This window comes from Hippoglossus stenolepis, chromosome 12 (genome assembly GCF_022539355.2).
Source record: "Hippoglossus stenolepis isolate QCI-W04-F060 chromosome 12, HSTE1.2, whole genome shotgun sequence".
NCBI classification, from domain to species: Eukaryota; Metazoa; Chordata; class Actinopteri; order Pleuronectiformes; family Pleuronectidae; genus Hippoglossus; species Hippoglossus stenolepis.
In genome coordinates this window covers 25,058,557-25,082,527 of record NC_061494.1, presented here as the reverse complement: position 1 = coordinate 25,082,527, position 23,971 = coordinate 25,058,557, and the positions used below count along the sequence as shown (strand labels likewise).

At 39.6% G+C, this 23,971-nt stretch overlaps 1 protein-coding gene across 1 annotated transcript; it reads right to left on the bottom strand.

Moving 5' to 3' along the window:
• Nucleotides 1-16,177: 16,177 nt before the first annotated feature.
• On the bottom strand, nt 16,178-22,137 carry LOC118119124 (synapse differentiation-inducing gene protein 1). The gene is made up of 4 exons (XM_047342236.1): nt 21,832-22,137; nt 20,612-21,267; nt 19,715-19,852; nt 16,178-16,671 (listed from the first exon to the last, which is right to left on the bottom strand). The coding sequence occupies exons 2-4, from the start codon at nt 21,164-21,166 to the stop codon at nt 16,513-16,515; spliced, it is 852 nt and encodes a 283-aa protein (XP_047198192.1). The 5' UTR covers nt 21,167-21,267; nt 21,832-22,137; the 3' UTR covers nt 16,178-16,512.
• Between the last annotated feature and the right edge of the window lie 1,834 nt (nt 22,138-23,971).

The window sequence follows — 23,971 nt, the reverse complement described above, 5'->3', positions numbered from 1 at the left end:
CGACACTTCTAAACCACAGAAAAGCCGGGAGCAAGGAATCAGAACCAGCAGATTATATTCACAGCAGGAGGCAGAACAAACCCAAGATCTGAGCTCTGCCCTCCAAACCTGAAAAAGATGGAAAATCATCTTCTAGAATATCAGACACTATCCAGGCTTACCTGAGGGTCAACCTTTTAAACTAATCCTAGAGAAATCACAAAATAATTACAATGATTATATTATGAAAACTCTTACAATTATATAAATAAATATTACTATAAATATCCCAACTCATATATAAAGTATTTAATATATAAAAATCCCTCTTCTCTCCTCTTTCCCTCACTTCAGTGAGGGAGTAAAGGAGACAGAGTCCACACAGCCCGGTCCGAGCGGGGGTTTGACCCATTGGTCTCTCTCCCTGACTCTGTTTCCCTCATTATGTTATCACAGAAAATTAAGAATATATCAGTTTTATCATTTTAACAGCTAAATTTGAGTAACAGATAATTTCAGTGGAATAATTAACCAATAAATTGATTATTTAGTAAGGATGGACCTACTTAATCTGCTCCTTATTTGGTTAAATTCTTATGATAATAAATAATTTTTACAGACATTACAAGGTGTTTTAACTTAATAAAGAGGGCCGTGTCTACTGGTGGTCATTACTCCTAAGGATGATGGGATTGGTTTATAAAACAAGTCTAGTCAAATTACTCTCCTCTTATCTGCAAAATAAATCCAAAAACGATCAGAAAAATATCACCCAGAGGAATTTCTCTAATTTAGATTTTTAATTATTTAATTATTTATTTATTTATTAATTGAATGATTGAGTACAATTTATATTAGTTTGTCAGACAAACACTACCCCTACACTGGCACACTAAGGAAGAGATAATAATTACAAACCCTCCGAACTGAATAAATAGAGAAACTTAATGTACTTAGCAGATAAATCCAAAGGAGACTATTAACCAATTGGATAAATAATTCATATAGATGGGTCCTACCTAATTCACTCTAATAGTTTGACTTGTTTTGGAGTCACAATTATTCAATTTTAAACAAGTTTGACATGTTTCTCATAGACTCTTTACCAGGTGACACACTTCTCCTGCAATGCATTAATAAGTTGTTTCCTTAACATCACTTTTCTTAAATATCTCTGCATATAAGCCACCCAAACTTAAAATTATAGGATATTTACCATCCTAAGAGGGGAGTTCTCTTAATTAAGATCCTTTTATAATATAAAATTCCAAACTCAGCAAAAACCATGAGTAAGGAGTGTACACACAGACTACACCTGCCCCACAGAGAATCAGCTCTTTAGATCCAATCCATGGAGAAATCCAAGATGAGTCTGTTGTAACAATACTAAGCATGTCTTGCGGTGTAAGTGACACAGAGCATTGCTCAGAAGTTCCTGGGTCGTGCGGTGTATGGGACACAGGAACTTTTTTGGGAGCTCCATCATTCCCAGTGGAGGACTTTTGAGCTTTGGTTTGAGCTTCCCGGCGTGTGGCCTTTCTCCAAAACCAACAGAAGGATGAAACCGATGTCCCAGCGACTGGGCACTGAGCAGAGTGAGTATGACTCAGTTATTTATCCAACTCCACCTACTGAAGAACCAGAATTTAAAGGATGTCATCCCCAGAGTCTCACTAGGGGCTGAAACTCCAGAGCCAGAGCCAGAGGCCTCAACATGACCTTAATTCTAATCTTAACCATTATCCTAACCTTAATCAATACCTTAACTCTAAACCTAACCAGTTAATTCTACGCCTAAACCTAACCAGTTAACCCCATGCACCTAAACCCTAACCAGTTAACCCCATGCCTAAACCCTAACCTTTAATCCTTTATATTAATCTTAACTCTAATCAAACCCAAACCATTTTATCCTTAATATTAATTCTAATACTAACCAGTTGATCCTTAACAAGAGCAAGTGAATCCTTTTCTAAATTATCTTAGAATTAGATTATAATAAAGAAACTTAGTTGGACACACCCTGGGGCTTGATCAACCCTAGGCGGGGCCTTCCTCGGGAGAAAGGGTGTCTAGTGATGATGGCGAAACACCCGATGATCTGAGGTCCACTACTGATGATGTGTTCCATAGTAGCAAAATTAGGGAAATTAAAATAGCCATCTATAGAAATAATAGTCAACCAACTCGATCAAAATTAAACAACCAATAATTCAAACAATGGAATGAGAATCAATAAATCATGAAATATCCATTTGAAAACAAAAACAGCACTTACAATGAAAGATTTAAAATATCAACAAAACTTAAACCAGTTTTTAAAGGAACAATATCCCAAAGCGAAATAACGTTCATATTAAGGCAGCTCATATCAAAGCCATTTCAGGCAAAGGGGATAGGTGAGAATGGAAGTGATCGATGGCGTCGTGGGCCAGTGCATTGCCTTTGGCTCTAGTTCAAACTGCCAGTCGTCGGACGAAGCAGTCATCGAGATATTTTTCTAAACCTAACCCAGCCAGAGCCATCGGACGGCGGCTCTCTTCCAGAAAACGATTTGCCTACCCCTTCCAAAGCGTTTGCTCTCTGCAGCCAAAGAATCAAGACAGAGCGTGAACTGATGGGCGACACAAAGGAAAAGAACCAGTCCAGGACCCCAAATCCACAAAACAAAACCCAGAGTCTAATGACAACGACACTTCTAAACCACAAGAAAAAGCCGGGAGCAAAGATCAGAAACCAGCAGATTGTATTTACAGCAGGAGGCAGAACAAACCAGATCTGAGCTCTGCCCTCAAACCTGAAAAAGATGGAAAATCATCTTCTAAGAATATCAGACACTATCGAACTTACCTGAGGTCAACCTTTAAAAACTAATCCTAGAGGAAATCACAAAATAATTACAATGATTATATTGAAAGCTCTTACAATTATATAAATAAATATTACTATAAATATCCCAACTCATATATAAAGTATTTAATATATAAAAAATCCCTCTTCTCTCCTCTTTCCCTCACTTCAGTGAGGAAGTAAGGGCAGTCCACAACCAGTCCGGCGAGAGGAGGAGTTTGACCCGTACAGGTCTCTCTCCCTGACTCTGTTTCCCTCATTATGTTATCACAGAAAATTAAGAATATATCAGTTTTATCATTTTTAACAGCTAAATTTAATTAACAGATAATTTCAGTGGAATAATTAACCAATAAATTGATTATTTAGTAAGGATGGACCTACTTAATCTGCTCTAACATTTTGGATTAAATTCTTATGATAATAAATAATTTTTACGTTCAAGGTGTTTTAACTTAATAAAGAGACCGTGTCTACTGATTGGTCATTACTCTAAAGGATGGTGGGATTGGTTTATAAAACAAGTCTAGTCGTTACTCTCCTCTTATCTGCAAAATAAATCCAACGATCAGAAAAATATCACCCAGAGGAATTTCTCTAATTTAAGATTTTTAATTATTTAATTATTTATTTATTTATTAATTGAATGATTGAGTACCAATTTATATTAGTTTGTCAGACAAACACTACCCCTACTGGCACACTAAGGAAGAGGATAATAATTACAAACCACTCGAACTGAATAAATAGAAACTTAATGTGCTTAGCAGATAAATCAGAGACTATTAACCAATTGGATAAATAATTCATATAGATGGGTCCTACCTAATTCCTCTAATAGTTTGACTTGTTTTAGGTCACAATTATTCAATTTTAAACAAGTTTGACATGTTTCTCATAGACTCTTTTACCAGGTATTACACTTCTCCTGCCGTACATTATGGGATTGTTTCCTTAACATCACTTTTCTTAAAATATCTCTGCTATAAGCCACCCAAACTTAAAATTATAGGATATTTACCATCCTAAGAGAGAGTTCTCTTAATTAAGATCACCCCCATATTAAAATTCCAAACTCAGCAAAAACCATGAGTAAAGTGTACACACAGACTACACCTGCCCCACAGAGAATCAGCTCTTTAGATCAATCCATGGAGAAATCCAAGATGAGTCTGTTGTAACAATACTAAGCATGTCTTGCGGTGTAAGTGACACAGAGCATTGCTCAGAAGTTCCCTGGAGTCGTGCGGTGTATGGGACACAGGAACTTTTGAGAGCTCCATCATTCCCCAGTGGAGGACTTTTGGGCTTTGAGGTTTGAGCTTCACGGCGTGTGGCCTTTCTCCAAAACCAACAGAAGGATGAAACCGATGTCCCAACCCCGACTATAGGCACTGAGCAGAGTGAGTATGACTCAGTTGTTATCCAACTCCACCTACTGAGAACCAGAATTTAAAGGATGTCATCCCCAGAGTCACTAGGGGCTGAAACTCAGAGCCAGAGGCAGAGGCCTCAACATGACTTAATTCTAATCTTAACCATTATCCTAACCTTAATCAATACCTTAACTCTAAACCTAACCCAGTTAATTCGCCTAAACCTAACCAGTTAACCCCATGCCTAAACCTAACCAGTTAACCCCATGCCTAAACCTAACCTTTTAATCCTTTAATAATCTTAACTCTAATCAGAAACCCAAACCATTTTATCCTTAATATTAATTCTAATACTAACCAGTTGATCCTTAACAAAACATTGAATCCTTTTCTAGAATTATCTTAGAATTAGATTATAATAAAACTTAGTTGGACTTCCTGAGAAGCAGTCAACCTAGCGGGGCCTTCTGGGAGAGGAGTGTCTAGTATTGATGGCGAAACACCCGATGATCCTGAGGTCCACTACTGATGATGTGTTCCATGAAAATGTCAAATTAGGAAATTAAAATAGTATCTATAGAAATAATAGTCCAATAACTCAAGTCAAAAATTAAACAGCAATAATTCAAACAATGAATGAGAATCAATAAATCATGAAATATCAATACAGAAAACAAAAACAAAGCCACTTACAATGAAAGATTTAAAATATCAACAAAACTTAAACGAAAGTTTTTTTAAGGAACAATATCCCAAAACAAAATAACGTTCATATTAAAAGCGCTCTATATCAAAAGCCATTTCAGGCAAAGGGATAGGTAGAAGTATGGAGAGTAGTCGATGACGTGCGTGGGCAAAGTGCATTGCCTTTGGCTCCTAGTTCAAACTGCTTGATCGTCAAGACCGAAGCAGAAGTCATCGAGATATTTTCTAAACCTAGCAGCCAGTTATGGTGACAGCGGCTTCTCCCCGAAGCGTTGCCTACCCACTTCCAAACGTTTGCTCTCTGCAGCCAAAGAATCCAAGACAAGGACGTGAACTGATGGGCGCTGAGGAGAAAGAACCGGTCAGGACCCCAAATCCTGAAACAAAGCCAGTCTAACTGACACGACTTCTAGAAAAACCACAAGAAAAGCCGGGAGCAAGATCAGAACCAGCAGATTGTATTCACAGCAGGCAGAACAAACCCAGATCTGAGCTCTGCCTCAAACCTGAAAAAGATGGAAAATCATCTTCTAAGAATATCGGAACACTATCCAGACTTACCTGAGGTCAGCCTTTAAAGAAAACTAATCCTAGAGGAAATCACAAAATAATTACAATGATTATATTAAACTCTTACAATTATATAAATAAATATTACTATAAATATCCCAACTCATATATAAGATATTTAATATATAAAAAAATCCCTCTTCTCCTCTTTCCCTCACTTCCATTGAGGGAGTAAAGGAGACAGTCCTGACGGTCCTGGGAGGGTTTGACCGTGCAGGTCTCTCTCCTGACTCTGTTTCCTCATTGTGTTATCACAGAAAATTAGAATATATCCAGTTTTATCATTTTGTAGCTAAATTTAATTAACAGATGTTCAGTGGAGATAATTAACCAATAAATTGATTGTTAGTAAGGATGGACCTACTTAATCTGCTCTAACATTGGATTAAATTCTTATGATATTAAATAAATTTTTACAGACATTACAAAGGTGTTTTAATAATAAAGAGACAGTAATCTGATTGGTCATGCTCTAAAGGATGATGGGATTTGGTTTATAAAAACAAGTCTAGTCAAAATTACTCTCACTCTTATCTGCAAATAAATCCATGATCAAAGAAAAATATCACCCAGAGAATTTCTCTAATTTAAGATTTTAATTGTTTAATTGTTATTGTTATTAATTGAATGATTGAGTACCAATTTATATTAGTTCGAATAAACACTCACCCCCTACTGGCACACTAAGGGAAGAGATAATAATTACAAACCACTCGAACTGAATAAATAGGAAACTTAATGTACTTGGCAGATAAATCCAAGGAGACTATTAGCAATTGGATATTGTTTCATATGATGGGTCCTACCTAATTCACTCTAATAGTTTGACTTGTTTTGGGTCACAATTATTCAATTTTAAACAAGTTTGACATGTTTCTCATAGACTCTTTACCAGGTGACACACTTCTCTATGCAATGCATTATCTGGATTGTTTCCTTAACATCCTTTTCTTAAAATATCTCTGCATATAAGCCCACCCAGACTTAGAATTATAAGGATATTTTACCATCCTAGGAGTTCATCTTAATTAAAAGATCCTTTTATAATATAAAATTCCAAACTCAGCAAAACCATGAGTAAGGGTATGTACACACAGACTACACCTGCCCCACAGAGAATCAACTCTCTGGGTCAATCCATGGAGAAATCCAAGATGAGTCTGTTGTAACAATGCTAAACATGTCTTGCGAATATGTGACACAGAAACATTGCTCAGTTCCTGGTGATGGTGTATGGGACACAGGGAACTTTTTAGGGAGCTCCATCATTCCCAGTGGAGGACTTTTTTGAGCTTTGAGGTTTTGAGCTTCACGGCGTGTGGCCTTTCTCCAAAACCAACAGAAGGATGAGAAACCGTGTCCCAACCCCGACTGGGCACTGAGCAGAGTGAGTATGACTCCAGTTATTATCAACTCCACCTACTGAAGAGAACCAGAATTCAAAGGATATCATGCAGAGTCTACACTAGGGGCTGAAACTCAGAGCCAAGCCAGACCTCAACATGACCTTAATTCTAATCTTAACCAACCTCCTAACCTTAATCAATGCCTTAACTCTAAGCCTAACCCAGTTAATTCCTCGCTAAGCCTAACCAGTTAACCCCATGCCTAAACCTAATAGTTAACCCCATGCCTAAACCTAACCTTTTAATCCCTTTATCTAATCTTAACCATAATCCAAACCCAAACCATTTATCATCAATATTAATTCTATGCTAACCAGTTGATCCTTAACAAAACCGTGAATCCTTTTCTAAATTATCTTAGAATTAGATTATAATAAAAACAGTTGGACACACCCTGAAGGCTTTGATCAACCCTGGTGGGGCCTTCTGGAGAGGGTGTCTAGTGATGATGGCGAAACACCCGATGATCCTGAGGTCCACTACTGATGATGTGTTCCATAATGTAAAATTAGGAAATTAAAATAGTATCTATAGAAATAATAGTCAGCCAACTCAGGTAAAATTGACAACCAATAATTCAAACAATGGAATGAGAATCAATAAATCATAAAATATCAATACAGAAAACAAAAACAGAAAGCACTTACAATGAAATTTAAAATATCAACAAAGCTTAAGCCAGTTTTTAAAGGAACAATATCCCAAAACAAAATAGCGTTCATATTAAAAACCAACTCATATCAAAGCCATTTCAGGCAAAGGGGATAGGTGAGAATGATGATCGATGACGTGCGTGGGCCAGTGCATGCCTTTGGCTCCCTAGTTCAAACTGCCCCAGTCGTCGGACTGCTCAGAAGTCATCGAGATATTTTTCTAAACCTAACTTAGCCAGAGCCATCGGACAGGCAGCTCTCTTTGAAAACCGATTTGCCTACCCCTTCCAAGCGTTTGCTCTCTGCAGCCAAAGAATCAAGACAGGAGGCGTGAACTGATGGGCGACACAAGGAAAAGAACCAGTCCAAGGACCCAATCCACAAAACAAGGAAACCCAGTCTAACTGACAACGACACTTCTAAACCACAAGAAAAGCCGGGAGCAAAGATAGAACCAGCAGATTGTATTCACAGCAGGAGGCAGAACAAACCCAGATGAGCTCTGCCCTCAAACCTGAAAAAAGATGAAGAAATCATCTTCTAGAATATCAGACACTATCAGACTTACCTGGGGTCAACCTTTAAAAACTAATCCTAGAGGAAATCACAAAATAATTACAATGATTATATTGAAAACTCTACAATTATATAAATAAATATTACTATAAATATCCCAACTCATATATAAAGTATTTAATATATAAAAATCCCTCTTCTCTCCTCTTTCCCTCCACATGATGAGGTAAGGAGACAGAGTCTGGCCAGTCGGCGGGGAGGGTTTGACCGTACAGGTCTCTCTCCTGACTCTGTTTCCCTCATTTAATATTATCACAGAAAATTAAGAATATATCAGTTTTATCATTTTTAACAGCTAAATTTAATTAACAGATAATTTCAGTGGAATAATTAACAATAAATTGATTATTTAGTAAGGATGGACCCTACTTAATCTACTCTAACATTTGGATTAAATTCTTATGATAATAAATAATTTTACAGACATTACAAAGGTGTTTTAACTTAATAAAGGGCCGTGTCTACTGATTGGTCCATTACTCTAAAGGATGATGGGATTGGTTTATAAAACAAGTCTAGTCAAATTACTCTCCTCTTATCTGCAAAATAAATCCAAAAGCGATCAGAAAAATATCACCCAGAGGTACCTCTAATTTAAGATTTTTAATTATTTAATTATTTATTTATTTATTAATTGAATGATTGAGTACCAATTTATATTAGTTTGTCAGACAAACACTACCCCTACTGGCACACTAAGGAAGAGATAATAATTACAAACCCTCGAACTGAATAAATAAACTTAATGCTTAGCAGATAAATCCAAGGAGACTATTAACCAATTGGATAAAATAATTCATATAGATGGGTCCTACCTAATTCACTCTAATAGTTTGACTTGTTTTGCAGGTCACAATTATTCAATTTTAAGCAAGTTTGACATGTTTCTCATAGACTCTTTTACCAGGTGACACACTTCTCCTGCAATGCATTATAGGATTGTTTCCTTAACATCACTTTTCTTAAAATATCTCTGCATATAAACCACCAAACATAAAATTATAGGATATTTACTGCATCTAAGAGAGTTCTCTTAATTAAGATCCTTTTATAATATAAAATTCAAACTCAGCAAAAACCATGAGTAAAAGTGTACACAGACTACACCTGCCCCAGAGAATCAGCTCTTTAGATCAATCATGGAGAAATCCAAGATGAGTCTCTGTTGTAACAATACTAAAGCATGTCTTGCGGTGTAAGTGACACAGGCATTGCTCAGAAGTTCCCTGGGTCGTGCGGTGTGTGGGACACAGGAACTTTTTAGGGAGCTCCATCATTCCCAGTGGAGGACTTTGAGCTTTGAGGTTTGAGCTTCACGGCGTGTGGCCTTTCTCCAAAACCAACAGAAGAGGATGAAACCGATGTCCCAACCCCGACTGGGCACTGAGCAGAGTAGTGAGCTCAGTTATTTGCTCAACTCCACCTACAGAAGAGAACCAGAATTTAAAGGATGTCATCCCAGAGTCTCCACTAGGGGCTGAAACTCCAGAGCCAGAGCCAGAGGCCTCAACATGACCTTAATTCTAATCTTAACCATTATCCTAACCTTAATCAATACCTTAACTCCTAAACCTAACCAGTTAATTCTACGCCTAAACCTAACCAGTTAACCCCATGCCTAAACCCCTTAATTAACCCCATGCCTAAACCTAACCTTTTAATCCTTTATATTAATCTTAACTCTAATCAGCCCAAACCATTTATCCTTAATATTAATTCTAATACTAACCAGTTGATCCTTAACAAAACCGTGAATCCTTTTCTAAAATTATCTTAGAATTGATTATAATAAAACTTAGTTAGACCTGCCCTGGGGCAGTCAACCCACAAGCGGGGCCTTCCTCGGGAGAGGGTGTCTAGTGATGATGGCGAGCACCCGATGATCTGAGGTCCACTACTGATGATGTGTTCCATAATGTAAATTAGGAAATTAAAAATAGTATCTATAGAAATAATAGTCCAACCAATAAAATCAAAATTAAACAACCAATAATTCAAACAATGGAATGAGAATCAATAAAATCATGAAATATCAATACAGAAAACAAAACAGAAAGCACTTACAATGAAAGATTTAAAATATCAACAAAACTTAAACCAGTTTTTAAAGGAACAATATCCCAAAACAAAATAACGTTCATATTAAAAACCAGCTCATATCAAAAAGCCATTTCAGGCAAAGGGGATAGGTGAGAATGGAGAGTAGTCGATGGCGTGCGTGGGCCATTGCGTGCCTTTGGCTCCTAGTTCAAACTGCCCGGTCGTGGATGAAGCAGAAGTCATCGAGACTCACCACAAGCCTAACCCAGCCAGAGCCATGGACGACGGCTCTCTTTGGCTCCGATTTGCCTACCCCTTCCAAAGCGTTTGCTCTCTGCAGCCAAGAAATCAAGACAGGCGTGAACTGATGAAACACAAGGAAAAGAACCAGTCCAAGGACCCCAAATCCACAAAACAAAACCCAGTCTAACTGGCAACGACACTTCTAAACCACAAGAAAAGCCGGGAGCAAAGATCAGAACCAGCAGATTGTATTCACAGCAGGAGGCAGAACAAACCCAGATCTGAGCTCTGCCCTCAAACCTGAAAAAGATGGAAAAATCATCTTCTAGAATATCAGACACTATCCAGACTTACCTGAGGTCAGCCTTTAAAAACTAATCCTAAGAGGAAATCACAAAATAATTGTGGATTATATTGAAAACTCTTACAATTATATAAATAAATATTACTATAAATATCCCAACTCATATATAAGTATTTAATATATAAAAATCCCTCTTCTCTCCTCTTTCCTCACTTCAGTGAGGAGTAAAGAGAGACAGAGATCCTAGCCCGGTCCGTGGGGGGAGGGTTCCCGACCACATTACAGGTCTCTCTCCCTGACTCTGTTCCCCTCATTATGTTATCCACGAAAAATTAAAGATATATCAGTTTTATCATTTTTTAACAGCTAAATTTAATTAACAGATAATTTCAGTGGAATAATTAACCAATAAAAATTGATTATTTAGTGAGGATGGACCACTTAATCTACTCTAACATTTGGATTAAATTCTTATGATAATAAATAATTTTTTACAGACATTACAAAGGTGTTTTAACTTAATAAAGAGACTGATGTCTACTGATTGGTCCATTACTCCTAAAGGATGATGGGATTGGTTTATAAAACCAAGTCTAGTCAAGTACTCTCCTCTTATCTACCAAAATAATCCAAAAGCAGTCAGAAAAATATCACCCAGGGTCTTTCTCCTAATTTAAGATTTTTAATTATTTAATTATTTATTTATTTATTAATTGAATGATTGATGCCAATTTATATTAGTTTGTCAGACAAACACTACCCTACTGGCACACTAAGGAAGAGATAATAATTACAAACCACTCCGAACTGAATAATAGAAACTTAATGTATACGCAGATAAATCCAAGGGAGCTATTAACCAATTGGATAAATGTTCATATAGATGGGTCTACCTAATTCACTCTAATAGTTTGACTTGTTTTAGGTCACAATTATTCAATTTTAAACAAGTTTGACATGTTTCTCATAGACTCTTTACCAGGTGACACACTTCTCCCTGCAATGCATTATGGGATTGTTTCCTTAACATCACTTTTCTTAAAAATATCTCTGCATATAAGCCACCCAAACTTAAAATTATAGGATATTTACCATCCTAAGGAGGAGTTCTCTTAATTAAGATCCTTTTATAATATAAAATTCCAAACTCAGCAAAAACCATAGGTAAAAGTGTACACACAGACTACACCTGCCCCACAGAGAATCAGCTCTTTAGATCAATCCATGGAGAAATCCAGATGAGTCTGTGTAACAATACTAAAGCATGTCTTCTTGGTGTAAGTGACACAGAGCATTGCTCAGAAGTTCCCTGGAGTAAGAGTGCGATTGTATGGGACACCAGGAACTTTTAGGGAGCTCCATCATTCCCAGTGGAGGACTTTTTGAGCTTTGAGGTTTTGAGCTTCACGGCGTGTGGCCTTTCTCCAAAACCAACAGAAGGATGGAAACCGATGTCCCAACCCGACTGGGCACTGAGCAGAGTGAGTATGACTCAGTTATTGTCAACTCCACCTACTAGAAGAGAACCAGAATTTAAGGATGTCATCCCCAGAGTCTCCACTAGGGGCTGAAACTCCAGAGCCAGAGCCAGAGCCTCAACATGACCTTAATTCTAATCTTAACCATTATCCTAATAATCAATACCTTAACTCAAAACCTAACCAGTTAATTCCTACGCTAAACCTAACCAGTTAACCCCATGCCTAAACCTAACCAGTTAACCCCATGCCTAAACTAACCTTTTAATCCTTTATATTAATCTTAACTCTAATCCAAACCCAAAACCATTTTATCCTTAATATTAATTCTAATACTAACCAGTTGATCCTTAACAAAACCGTGAATCCTTTTCTAAATTATCTTAGAATTAGATTATAATAAAACTTAGTTGGACACACCTGGGGCTTGATCAACCTAGAGACCTTCTCGGGAGAGGTGTCTGAAGTGATGATGGCGAAATACCCATTGATCCTGAGATTACTACTGATGATGTGTTCCATAATGTAAAATTAGGAAATTAAAATAGTATCTATAGAAATAATAGTCCAACCAACTCCGTCAAAATTAAACAACCAATAATTCAAACAATGGGAATGAGAATCAATAAATCATGAAATATCAATACAGAAAACAAAAACAAGCACTTACAATGAAAGATTTAAAATATCAACAAAGCTTAAACCAGTTTTTTAAAGGAACAATATCCCAAAACAAAATAACGTTCATAATGAAACCAACTCACTTATCAAAAGCCATTTCAGGCAAAGGGGATGAGTGAGGGCTGTGGAAGTGATGGAGAGTGACGTGCGTGGGCCAGTGCATTGCCTTTTGCTCCTAGTTCAAACTGCCCAGTCGTCGAGATGAAGCAGGGAGTCATCGAGATATTTTTTCTAAACCTAAGCAGCCAGAGCCATCGGACGACGGCTCTCTTTAACCGATTTGCCTACTGCCCCTTCCAAAACGTTTGCTCTCTGCAGCCAAAGAATCAAGACAAGGGCGTGAACTGATGGGCGAGCACAAGGAAAAAGAACCAGTCCGAGACCCCAAATCCACAAAACAACAAAACCCAGTCTAACTGACAGCGACCTTCTAAACCACAAGAAAAAGCCGGGAGCAAAGATCAGAACCAGCAGATTGTATTCACAGCAGAGGCAGAACAAACCCAGATCTGAGCTCTGCCCTCCAAACCTGAAAAAAAGATGGAAAATCATCTTCTAGAATATCAGACACTATCCAGACTTACCTGAGGTCAACCTTCAAAAGAAGCTAATCCTAGGGAAATCACAAAATAATTACAATGATTATATTGAAAACTCTTACAATTATATAAATAAATATTACTATAAATATCCCAACTCATATATAAAGTATTTAATATATAAAAAATCCCTCTTCTCTCCTCTTTCCCTCACTTCGAGTGGCAGAGGAGTAAAGGGAGACAGAGTCCCACAACTTGATCCGGCGGGGAGGTTTGACCATTGCAGGTCTCTCTCCTGACTCTGTTTCCCTCATTATGTCCCACATCACAGAAAAATTAAGAATATGTAGTTTTATCATTTTTAACAGCTAAATTTAATTAACAGATAATTTCAGTGGAATAATTAACCAATAAATTGATTATTTAGTAAGGATGGACCCTACTTAATCACTCAACATTTGGATTAAATTCTTATGATAATAAATAATTTTACAGACATTACAAAGGTGTTTTAACTTAATAAAGAGACCGTGTCTACTGATTGGTCATTACTCCTAAAGGATGATGGGATTGGTTTATAAAACAAGTCTAGTCAAGTCCTCTCCTCTTATCTGCAAAATAAATCCACTTGATCAGAAAAATATCACCCAGAGGAATTTCTCTAATTTAAGATTTTTAATTATTTAATTATTTATTTATTTATTAATTGAATGATTAGTGCCAATTTATATTAGTTTGTCAGACAAACACTACCCTACTGGCACACTAAGGAAGAGATAATAATTACAAGCCACTCCGAACTGAATAAAATAGAAACTTAATGTACTTCGCGAATGAAATCCAAGAGACTATTAACCAATTGGATAAATAATTCATATAGATGGGTCCTACCTAATTCTCTAATAGTTTGACTGTTTAGGTCACAATTATTCAATTTTAAACAAGTTTGACATGTTTCTCATAGACTCTTTTACCAGGAGACACACTTCTCCTGCAATGCATTATAGGTTGTTTCCTTAACATCACTTTTCTTAAAATATCTCTGCATATAATACCCAAACTTAAAATTATAGGATATTTACCATCCTAGAGGGAGTTCTCTTAATTAAGATCCTTTTATAATATAAAATTCCAAACTCAGCAAAACCATGAGTAAGTGTACACACAGACTACACCTGCCCCACAAGAGAATCAGCTCTTTAGATCAATCCATGGAAAATCAAGATGAGTCTGTTGTAACAATACTAAAGCATGTCTTGCGGTGTAAGTGACACAAACATTGCTCAGAAGTTCCCTGGAGTCGTGCGGTGTAGGACACAGGAACTTTTTAGGGGGAGCTCCATCATTCCCAGTGGAGGACTTTTTGAGCTTTGGGTTTGAGCTTCACGGCGTGTGGCCTTTCTCCAAAACCAACAGAAGGATGAAACCGATGTTCCAACCCGACTGGGCACTGAGCAGAGTGAGTATGAGCTCAGTTATTATCCAACTCCACCTACTGAAGAGAACCAGAATTTAAAGGATGTCATCCCAGAGTCTCCACTGGGCTGAAACTCAGAGCCAGAGCCAGAGGCCTCAGCATGACCTTAATTCCTAATCTTAACCATTATCCTAGTAATCAATACCTTAACTCCTAAACCTAACCAGTTAATTCTACGCCTAAACCTAACCAAGTTAATTCTCGCCTAAACCTAACAGACACCAACCCCATGCCTAAGCCTAACCTTTAGTCCTTTATATTAATCTTAACTCTAATCAAGCCCAAACCAATTTATCCTTAAATATTAATTCAAACACTAACAGTTGATCCTTAACAAACCGTGAATCCTTTTCCTAGAATTATCTTAGAATTAGATTATAATAAAACTTAGTTAGACACACCCTGGGGCTTGATCAACCTGGCGGGGCCTTCCTCGGGAGAGGGTGTCTAGTGATGATGGCGAAACACCCGATGATCCTGAGGTCCTACTGATGATGTGTTCCATAATGTAAAATTAGGAAATTAAAATAGTATCTATAGAAATAATAGTCAACCAACTCCGTCAAATTAAACAACCAATAATTCAAACAATGGAATGAGAATCAATAAATCATGAAATATCAGCCGAAAACAACAAAAACGAAGCACTTACAATGAAAGTTAAAATATCAACAAAACTTAAACCAGTTTTTTTAAAGACAATATCCCAAAACAAAATACGTTCATATTAAACCAACTCATATCAAAAGCCATTTCAGGCAAGGGATAGGTGAATGGAGAGTACTCGATGACGTGCGTGGGCCAGTGCATTGCCTTTGACTCCCTAGTTCAAACTGCCCAGTCGTCGGGCCAGCGGGGAGTCATCGAGATATTTTTTCTAACCCTAACCCTACCCTAACCCTGATAAAACTGTGCACAAATTTAAATAAATGATCCTTCTACACTTACTGTTCTGTCCCTCAAATGTGTGTTCTGTTTAGCTATGCAACAGCACCCCCTTGGGGCAGTTCAGGTACATAACCATTGCCATGGGGACGAGAAAGAGAAGAGTGTCTCGCTCAGCTTTCTGTCCAAGCTCCACCTTGTAAACATGACACCTGTCAGATCATCTGACTCCCTGCAGAGCAACGTTTGTTTCCATCACCCTGTAACCTAAGATAACACAGGTGGGTGGGGTTTAATGTTGCAGACAGTTTATTGATCAGATATTTCATCAAATTGTTCTCGTTAAATTTGTTTTTGTTTTAACGTCAAGATGATTCAGAAAACAAGAAGAAAATACACATTCGATGAGAAAAAAGCAAGTTTAACAGTTTTTATTTTGTCAAACAAAAAATCAACGGTTTGACAAGAAATTATCCATCAAGTTCAAGTGATACAGTCTCAGGGATCCAGAAGGAGAAATAAACACTGGAAACACACAGAAAAACGGGAGCTAAAGCTTTGTTTATTCCACTTGGTTCCAAACTCCCACAGTTCCTCACACAGATCCTGGGATCTGATTGGTTCAAAGCTTTCAGGTTGAAGTCTTTAATAGCTCCAGCAACACCAGTCTCGTCCTCCTGAGCCGACCTGCTGAGGAAACGCTCACCTGAGGCCAGAGTCCAGGTTGAGAACAGGGCGTAGTTTCCATCACTACCAGTGGTGGTTCTTGGAAAGGTAGGCGATGAGTGCCACGCCCACACCCACATAGATACCTGTCCCAATAGTGATTGACAATACGGCCAGGAAGAGAGCCCTCCTCGAGCTGGAGCTGGCAAGATGGAAGTCTCCTTTAGACACCGACTTATTGGTCTGAGGAGGAAGCAAACAGGAAAAACTTTTATTGAAATGCAAACACTGTGATGATGCTACATTCACACACTGTTGATAAGACACTTCCTGTTGTTAGCCTGGGCACTAACACAGCAGCTAACTGCTAACTCCCTCTCTGTCTTCTCTTGTGTGTGTGTGTGTGTGTGAGAGACTCACAGATGAACTGATTAGATTTTAGTGGTCAAAGCTCAAAGGTCAGTGTGACCTCATGTTCTTGTGAATGTGATCTATCAGAACACCATGTCAGTAAAGTGATACACTATATACAGTGAAGTGATACCTTTCACCAAAAATACACACAATCACTTTTCTTAAATACCTTTTATGTAAACAATCACAGGGTTAGACAGACAGAGGAACACGGCCACAGAGCATTAAGCCCAATTCATGCTTCTGTGTTGAAGCTACGCCGTAGCCTATGCATAGATGTGTACCCTACATAGAGCCCTACGCCATACCCCCCCTCACTAGTGTTTCGGTGGTGTAATTATAGCACGACTCACACAAACCTACACACAACTATGAATGCTCTGCCCCATTGCATAGGCTATGTGCACACCTATGGTCTAGCTTCAATGCTTTGTGCTTTAATTCTAGTTGTTTTTTGTAGTTATTTGAATCAGAGGTAATTATCACCTGAGTGAGTTCTGCATTAAACAAATGAATACATGTTGTTTCAATATTAGATCATGTGGCAGTACATAAGCAGCCAATTCGATTCTGAGTTTTGTTTTAATTACTATTTATATTGTACTATTTATAAATTATTACTAGAAGAAAATAACAAGAAGCCCAGGTTCCTCTTCAGCTCTGTACCTGACAGAGAGTCACAGCTCTACTGATCCATCTATTCCTCTGAGGAGCAATAATTTCATGAACTTCTTTCAAATGAAATTATAACCATCAGGGAATCAATTCACCACCGCCATGAAAAGCACAGACACCTGGTCTATTACAGAAACCATATAACTAACTACAGCACTGAGCTCATTGTAATTGTCCCTAAACATCTGAGAGAAACACTGTCTGACCAGATAGTCCCCTTGGTGTTAGCTTGGCCCCCAGCTCCACTGTGAGGAACCTTGAGTTAGGACCAGGACACGTGACCCACATATAAAACAAGTCTCTAGGACAGCTTTCTTCCACCTGCACAGTATTATGAACATTAGGAACATCCTGTCTCAGAAGGAAGCTGAGAAACTCGTCCATTTGTTCCCTCTAGACTGGATCAGTGTGACTCTTTATTATCAGGACGTCCCAGTAAGTCTGTGAAAAGCCTCCAGTTGGTCCAAGATGCTGCAGCACGAGTGCTGACCGGAACTAGGAGAGATCATATTACTGCTCTTAGCTTCTCTGCATTGGCTCCCTGTAAAACTCAGAATATCAAGATCCTGCTCCTCACATAGAAAGTCCTTAACAATCAAACCCTTCATATATCAAAGAGCTCATAACACTGTATTATCCAAATAGATCACTGCACTCCCAAAACACAGGTTCTCTTGTGGTTCTAGAGTCATGCACCATCTCTACCATCTCACCCTAACCCCATGAACAGCTAACAGTACAAATGTTAAAAAACATATTTTAATCGTTTTTAATCAACCGAAGATTATTTTCGTCCGAAGCTTCGGTGCTAGACGGCTGCTGGTGACACAATAGGAAGAACAGACAGTCTCAATCCTCCTCAGGCCTCTGCTGAATTGAGACACTGTACAATACCATTAATAATTATTGTTATTATTAGAGCGGAGCTGATTGTTAAGGAATTTTTGAACATCCTCACACATTACTGTATATGCCACTATATATTATGTATGTTGTATATTACACATCATATCTGTCCAGGAGAATAGTGCCTGTCTAAATTCCACACATACTCCCTTCTCTAAGCAGGACCCAAGGTTAGGTTATCAGAATCAGAATCAGAAATACCTTATTGATCCCAGGGGGAAATTGTGTTTGTTCCAATAGCTCCATGCAAGATTAGAAATATAATCTTATAAGATTTACAAAATATATAAAATACAATATGAAATATACTAAATGTGCGTTAACAACAGTGCATTGTTGTGTCTACGTTGAGGGACTTTCATATCTAACTCAGATGAGCCAGACAGAGAGACACCACCTTCAACTCTCACCAACTTTAACTCTTTTTTTGCGTATTTCACCAGTGGCAAGATGCAAGGACACAATGTGATTTAGTTATGCATACTTTAGGCTTAACTATCCAATAGGATGCGAACACCTCCATGTAATATAGAGAGTGACATTCATGGATGTGCTGTTGGAGTGGGTGACGCAGGGTGAGGGAGATATACTGGGAGGCTGTGGGAGACATCTTCGGACTTGGTGGAGACAGTTGCTCATGTTGCTCTGTTAGCGTTTATATATTGTTTCACCTTCTGGTCTCCTTGATGCATCAAGTCTACATTAAAATCTTCTGCGTAAGACATCAGCTGCTGTCTGAGTTCTCCTTTCACCAGTTTCCAGAAAACCTCCAGAACACTGATGACCATGTTTTCCTGTTGATGGTGAACTGTTCCTTTAATGTGACTATCTTCCTCTCCTCCTCCTCCTCCTCATTCTGTTTTCAGTGGATTTTTCATCGTGGGAAACGTTGCCACTGGCAACCAGCCCTGTTTTTTTTTGGAGCGTTAGATGTGCAGTTTCCGTGGAAACCACATCTGCCACTCTTGCATGAGATTCTGATATAAAGACAAACACACACGTCCATTCTTACAACACAACTATAAACAACAATAAAGTTTGACAGGAACATTTAACTAATAATCAGAAAGCTGATTGATTTGTCATTATTAAAACCTGTTGATCATTTTCAATTGTTTTTCAGTTTATACTTAAATATATAATATATAATATATGTATACTTACAGCTGCTTCATTTAAAACTACATGTGTCACTAAGTAATTATCTTTTGACACATGAAGCATCCTCCAGCTGACTGCAGATAACTTATACAAGGTGTGTGTTTGTGTTTGTGTGTGTGTGTGTCCTCACCTTGTGTGACAGGTAGAACGCTGCGATGCCCAGTGGCCAGAAGCAGCAGAGCATGGAGAAGACGCTGAGACCGAGGTGATCTCTGGGAGGTATTAACAGGAAGGTGTCCTCGCTCTCTGATTCGCTGGAGTAATCACTCTGAAAACATACACACACACACACACAGGTCACTCTGGATGAACTGTATTTGTGACAAACATTTATTCTCCTGTCAGTCAGAATGCAGGGTTTTCAGCCCTGAGTATTGTCTGAAGGTTTCTTTGTTTGAATCCATTTTCTTTATATAAATACAGACATTCTGACAGATTAGATATATTATAGATGTATTGTGAGGTCACTGAACATCCTTCATCTTTTCTCTATGACGTTTACTTACACAACACCAAAACTGATTCCACTCTGTGACTTTCAGAGTAAAGTAACAGTAAAAGTAACTAATTACCGGATAGAGGATGAATCAAGTATCAACCTTCACCGTGACATCACCTGTTGGTTTGTGCGCTGCTGTTCTGAAGCCTCAGTTTGACCTTTTGTTCAGCCTACCTACACGTGCCACCTGCCCCCATTGTACATTACCAGCTGTCAATCACACTGTGGTATCTCCCCCCCCCCTCTTCTCAGAGTCTACGTCAGTTTTCAGTGTGTAGAATCTGACTATTATGATGAAATTCATGTTCCCTCCAAAACCAAACCTGATGATTTAACGTCAACTTATTCTAAAAGAAAAACGACCGACTGCAGCATCCTGTGACATCATTCATCTATAGACCAGGGAGTAAAACACAAAGTGACCTGAGAACAGGTGCGTGCTCTTTCTCTTCTGAATTCAACTAAAATCACTCTCTAAGCTGACAACACACTTCTCTTAATGAGCCTTCTCTAAATGAAAGTTTTTACCTCCAGCTCCTGGAACTCATCGTCATCGTCGATTTCGTACGACAACGTGTGAATCTTTGTGTTATCTCTAGGAAAATTCAGAAACCTCCCCTCAGTGAACAGCATCGCCTCCTTTGCGGTGGCGGCGCAGGACGAGGAAGCATCAGGAACAAGCCCCTCAATGAAGGTGGTCTCGCAGCAGTCACCTCCCCCTGCCTCCCCCCATGCCTGCAGGATACCGTCTAGGCAGGGGAGGAAGGCTGGGGTCGGCCTGAGGTGGGGGTCCACCACCACCTGGTGAGGGAGGAGGGCACTAGGGTTCAGGAGCTGAGTAGGAGTGCCGCCATGCTCCTGCTGAGGGGGGGCACTCACCACCACATGACCCTGATACTGAGGAGCTGAGTACACAGACATCCGATTCTCTCGTGGCTCCACCCCCAGCCTGTGGGTGTTAATGAGGCAATTTTGTCTGCAGTCGCCACCTCCTCCTCCTCCTCCTCGGGCTAAAGATGACCCCACTGTAGAGAAGGTTTCAGCCTCTTCTCCTCGACTCTGGTCCTCTCCTTCTCCCTCCATCCCGCCTGCTGGTCACTCCTCCTCTGAGGTATCACTCAGTAGTCAGGCATCAGAGGTGACATGTCAGAGGTCAGGGGTCAGGTAATGCAGGCTGAGCTCTCCTGACAAACAGAAAAACATTTTTATTGATTCATGTTCAGCAGGATGATCACTGATGTTTACACATGAGACTAAGTATGACATCACTTCCTGATAATGTCATCCACAGAGAAACCATAGAATTCAGATTCTGCAGAATTTTATGTAGAATCTTGATGTTTTAAATTTTCTTTCAGTGTCACATGATCCAGTGACAGTTTTTTGTTCATCACTGAGTTCACTACAAACAAAAGCTGATCACCGTCGATTCAGCTGCTTTTTTGGAAGATCAGCAACAAATAAACAATAAATCCTGTTAAAATCCTCCATCAGTTTCTGCTTCACACACACACTCACTCACTCGCCCACTCACACACTAACACACTCTCACACACACACAAACACTCACACACACACTCTCACTCACTCACACACACACACAAACTCTCTCTCACACACACACACACACACACAGTCAGATCTCATCACTTGAATACCGACAGTGTCATCGGCTCTGACGTCATACCGGTTACACGCGTCCTGATCACGAGAGGACAAACGCGCACACACGCGTCACGCACACTCACCTCCCAAGGTGAGACACGAGACCCCGCATCCGTCCATCCGACCCCCCCTCCGCTCTGCAGCCGCCCTGCACTGCGTTCTGATCGGCGTGGAGAACCGAGAGTCCCGGTAAGAAGGTCCGGTGCTCCGCGACACAGACAGCCGAGAGAGGAGAGAGGCAGGCGGGCAGGCGGGCAGGCAGGAGTCCGTGTGGTCGGTGGATGAGGAGGAGGATTCTCCTGTAGAGAACAAGTGATGGAGGAGAAGAAGAGGAGGAGAGAGAGAGAGAGAGAGAGAGACCGAGAGAGAAGGGGAGGGAGAGAGAGAGGAGAGAGGGGAGAGAGAAAGGGAGAGAGACTCAGAGAGAGAGAGAGAGAGAGAGAGACACCGAGAGAGAAGGGGGGAGGGAGGGAGAGAGAGAGAGAGAGAGAGAGAGATGGTGGGTGGGAGAGGAGCGAGGGGAGAGAGACAGAGAGAGAGATGGGGGTGGGAGAGGAGCGAGGGGAGAGAGAGGGGGAGAGAGAGAGAGAGAGGAGAGACACAGAGAGAGAAGGGGAGGGAGGGAGAGAGAGAGAGAGAGAGAGAGAGAGAGATGGTGGGTGGGAGAGGGAGCGAGGAGAGAGAGAGAGAAGAGAGAGAGAGATGCGGGTGAGAGGGCAGGGGGAGAGAGAGAGCAAGAGAGGAGAGAGATGGGGGTGGGAGAGGGAGCGAGGGGGAGAGAGAGAAGGGGGAGGGAGGGAGAGAGAGAGAAGGGAGGGAGAGAGAGAGAGAGAGAGAGAGATGGCGGGTGGGAGAGGGAGCGAGGGGGAGAGAGACAGAGAGAGAGAGAGATGGCGGGTGGGAGAGGGAGCGAGGGGGGGAGAGAGGGGGTGGGAGAGACACAGAGAGAGAGATGGGGGTGGGAGAGAGAGAGAGAGGGAGAGAGCTTTGTCACATAATCCACCAAATGCAAAACCACAAAACAAGGTTAATAAATAGGTTTTTTTTTAAAAAACACAATCAAAATCAAAGTAAATCTCTAATTAGAGATGAATAGTCAGATCCTCATCTTCTCCCAGAGAAAATAAAATCCCCCCCAACAGCCCATGTGTCTAAAAGCAAGCACATTGTCCATCATCCTGTAGCACAGGCTACACTCTGCCAGTGTTTTGAACCTGGACAGAGCAGTCCACAGCCGGACACAGTTTGATGGTGGGTCGGCGTGTTAGTTTGCAGCCACGCTGCACAGACACACCGGCAGCCAGCACCTCCACCAACTACACTACTACACACTACTACACACTACTACACACTACTACTGCTACTACACAAACACACCACTACTGCTATAAGTAAGGAAGAAAGAGCAAAAAGAAACAGAAACAAAATTGAACAATCTGATTAGTTCTCCACAGCACTCACCCCACTTACTCCCAGCATGCACTCTGACACAGAGAGAGAGAGACAGACAGAGAGAGAGAGAGACAGACAGACAGAGGGGGAGATTTTAAACCATCAATTATTTTTCAGTATTTACACTGTAAAGTGATAAATTACATTTATAGAGTTTATGTCCATAGACCAGCTGTTTATATGTGATGAAGCAGAGAACCTCTCTCCCCACATCAGCCTGAAACTCTCCAGGTAATGAGACGCTCTGTAAAAACTCAAATCTATTAAAAGTCTGGATTTCACAATTTTCACAAACAAGTGAACCATGAATGAAATCGTTTCATCGTCAGATAAAGAAAACATAAAACATTTCTTTCAGTCTACAGTTTGGAAACAAAAATCACTAAATGTCCGTAGAACTAAGATTCTAGTGCTGACAGAAATTAAATATCAGATCATCAATAAATCAATCAAATTTTATTTGTATAGCCCATATTCCAGATCATGTTTCAATTAAAGAAAATATATAATAAACAAGATACAGAACCTCGTGTTTTGATGGCGTGTAATCAAACCTTGACGCCACGTGGCACGGTCACACCGTGTGACGAAAAATCGATCTTTGAGGTAGTTTTTATCTCCATCTTGTTTAGATGACACTCATCTCAATTTGAAGTTGATCTGATGAAAGCCCTGGGACAAGTACGTCAAAGTAAAATTGTGAAAAATGTGAAAAATGGCCACTAAATGCAAAATGGCGGGCTTCCTGTTGCGTTTTTCAAATTGCACCTA

Bases quoted from the DNA above. Each gene is read 5' to 3' on its own strand.
- LOC118119124 (XM_047342236.1), bottom strand. From the start codon at position 21,166: ATGGAGGGAGAAGGAGAGGACCAGAGTCGAGGAGAAGAGGCTGAAACC. The intron at 19,853-20,611 runs GTAAAAACTTTC...GTATGTTTTCAG, and splicing joins ATGAGTTCCAGGAGCTGGAG to AGTGATTACTCCAGCGAATC. The intron at 16,672-19,714 runs GTGAGGACACAC...CTTCCTCCTCAG, and splicing joins CGTTCTACCTGTCACACAAG to ACCAATAAGTCGGTGTCTAA.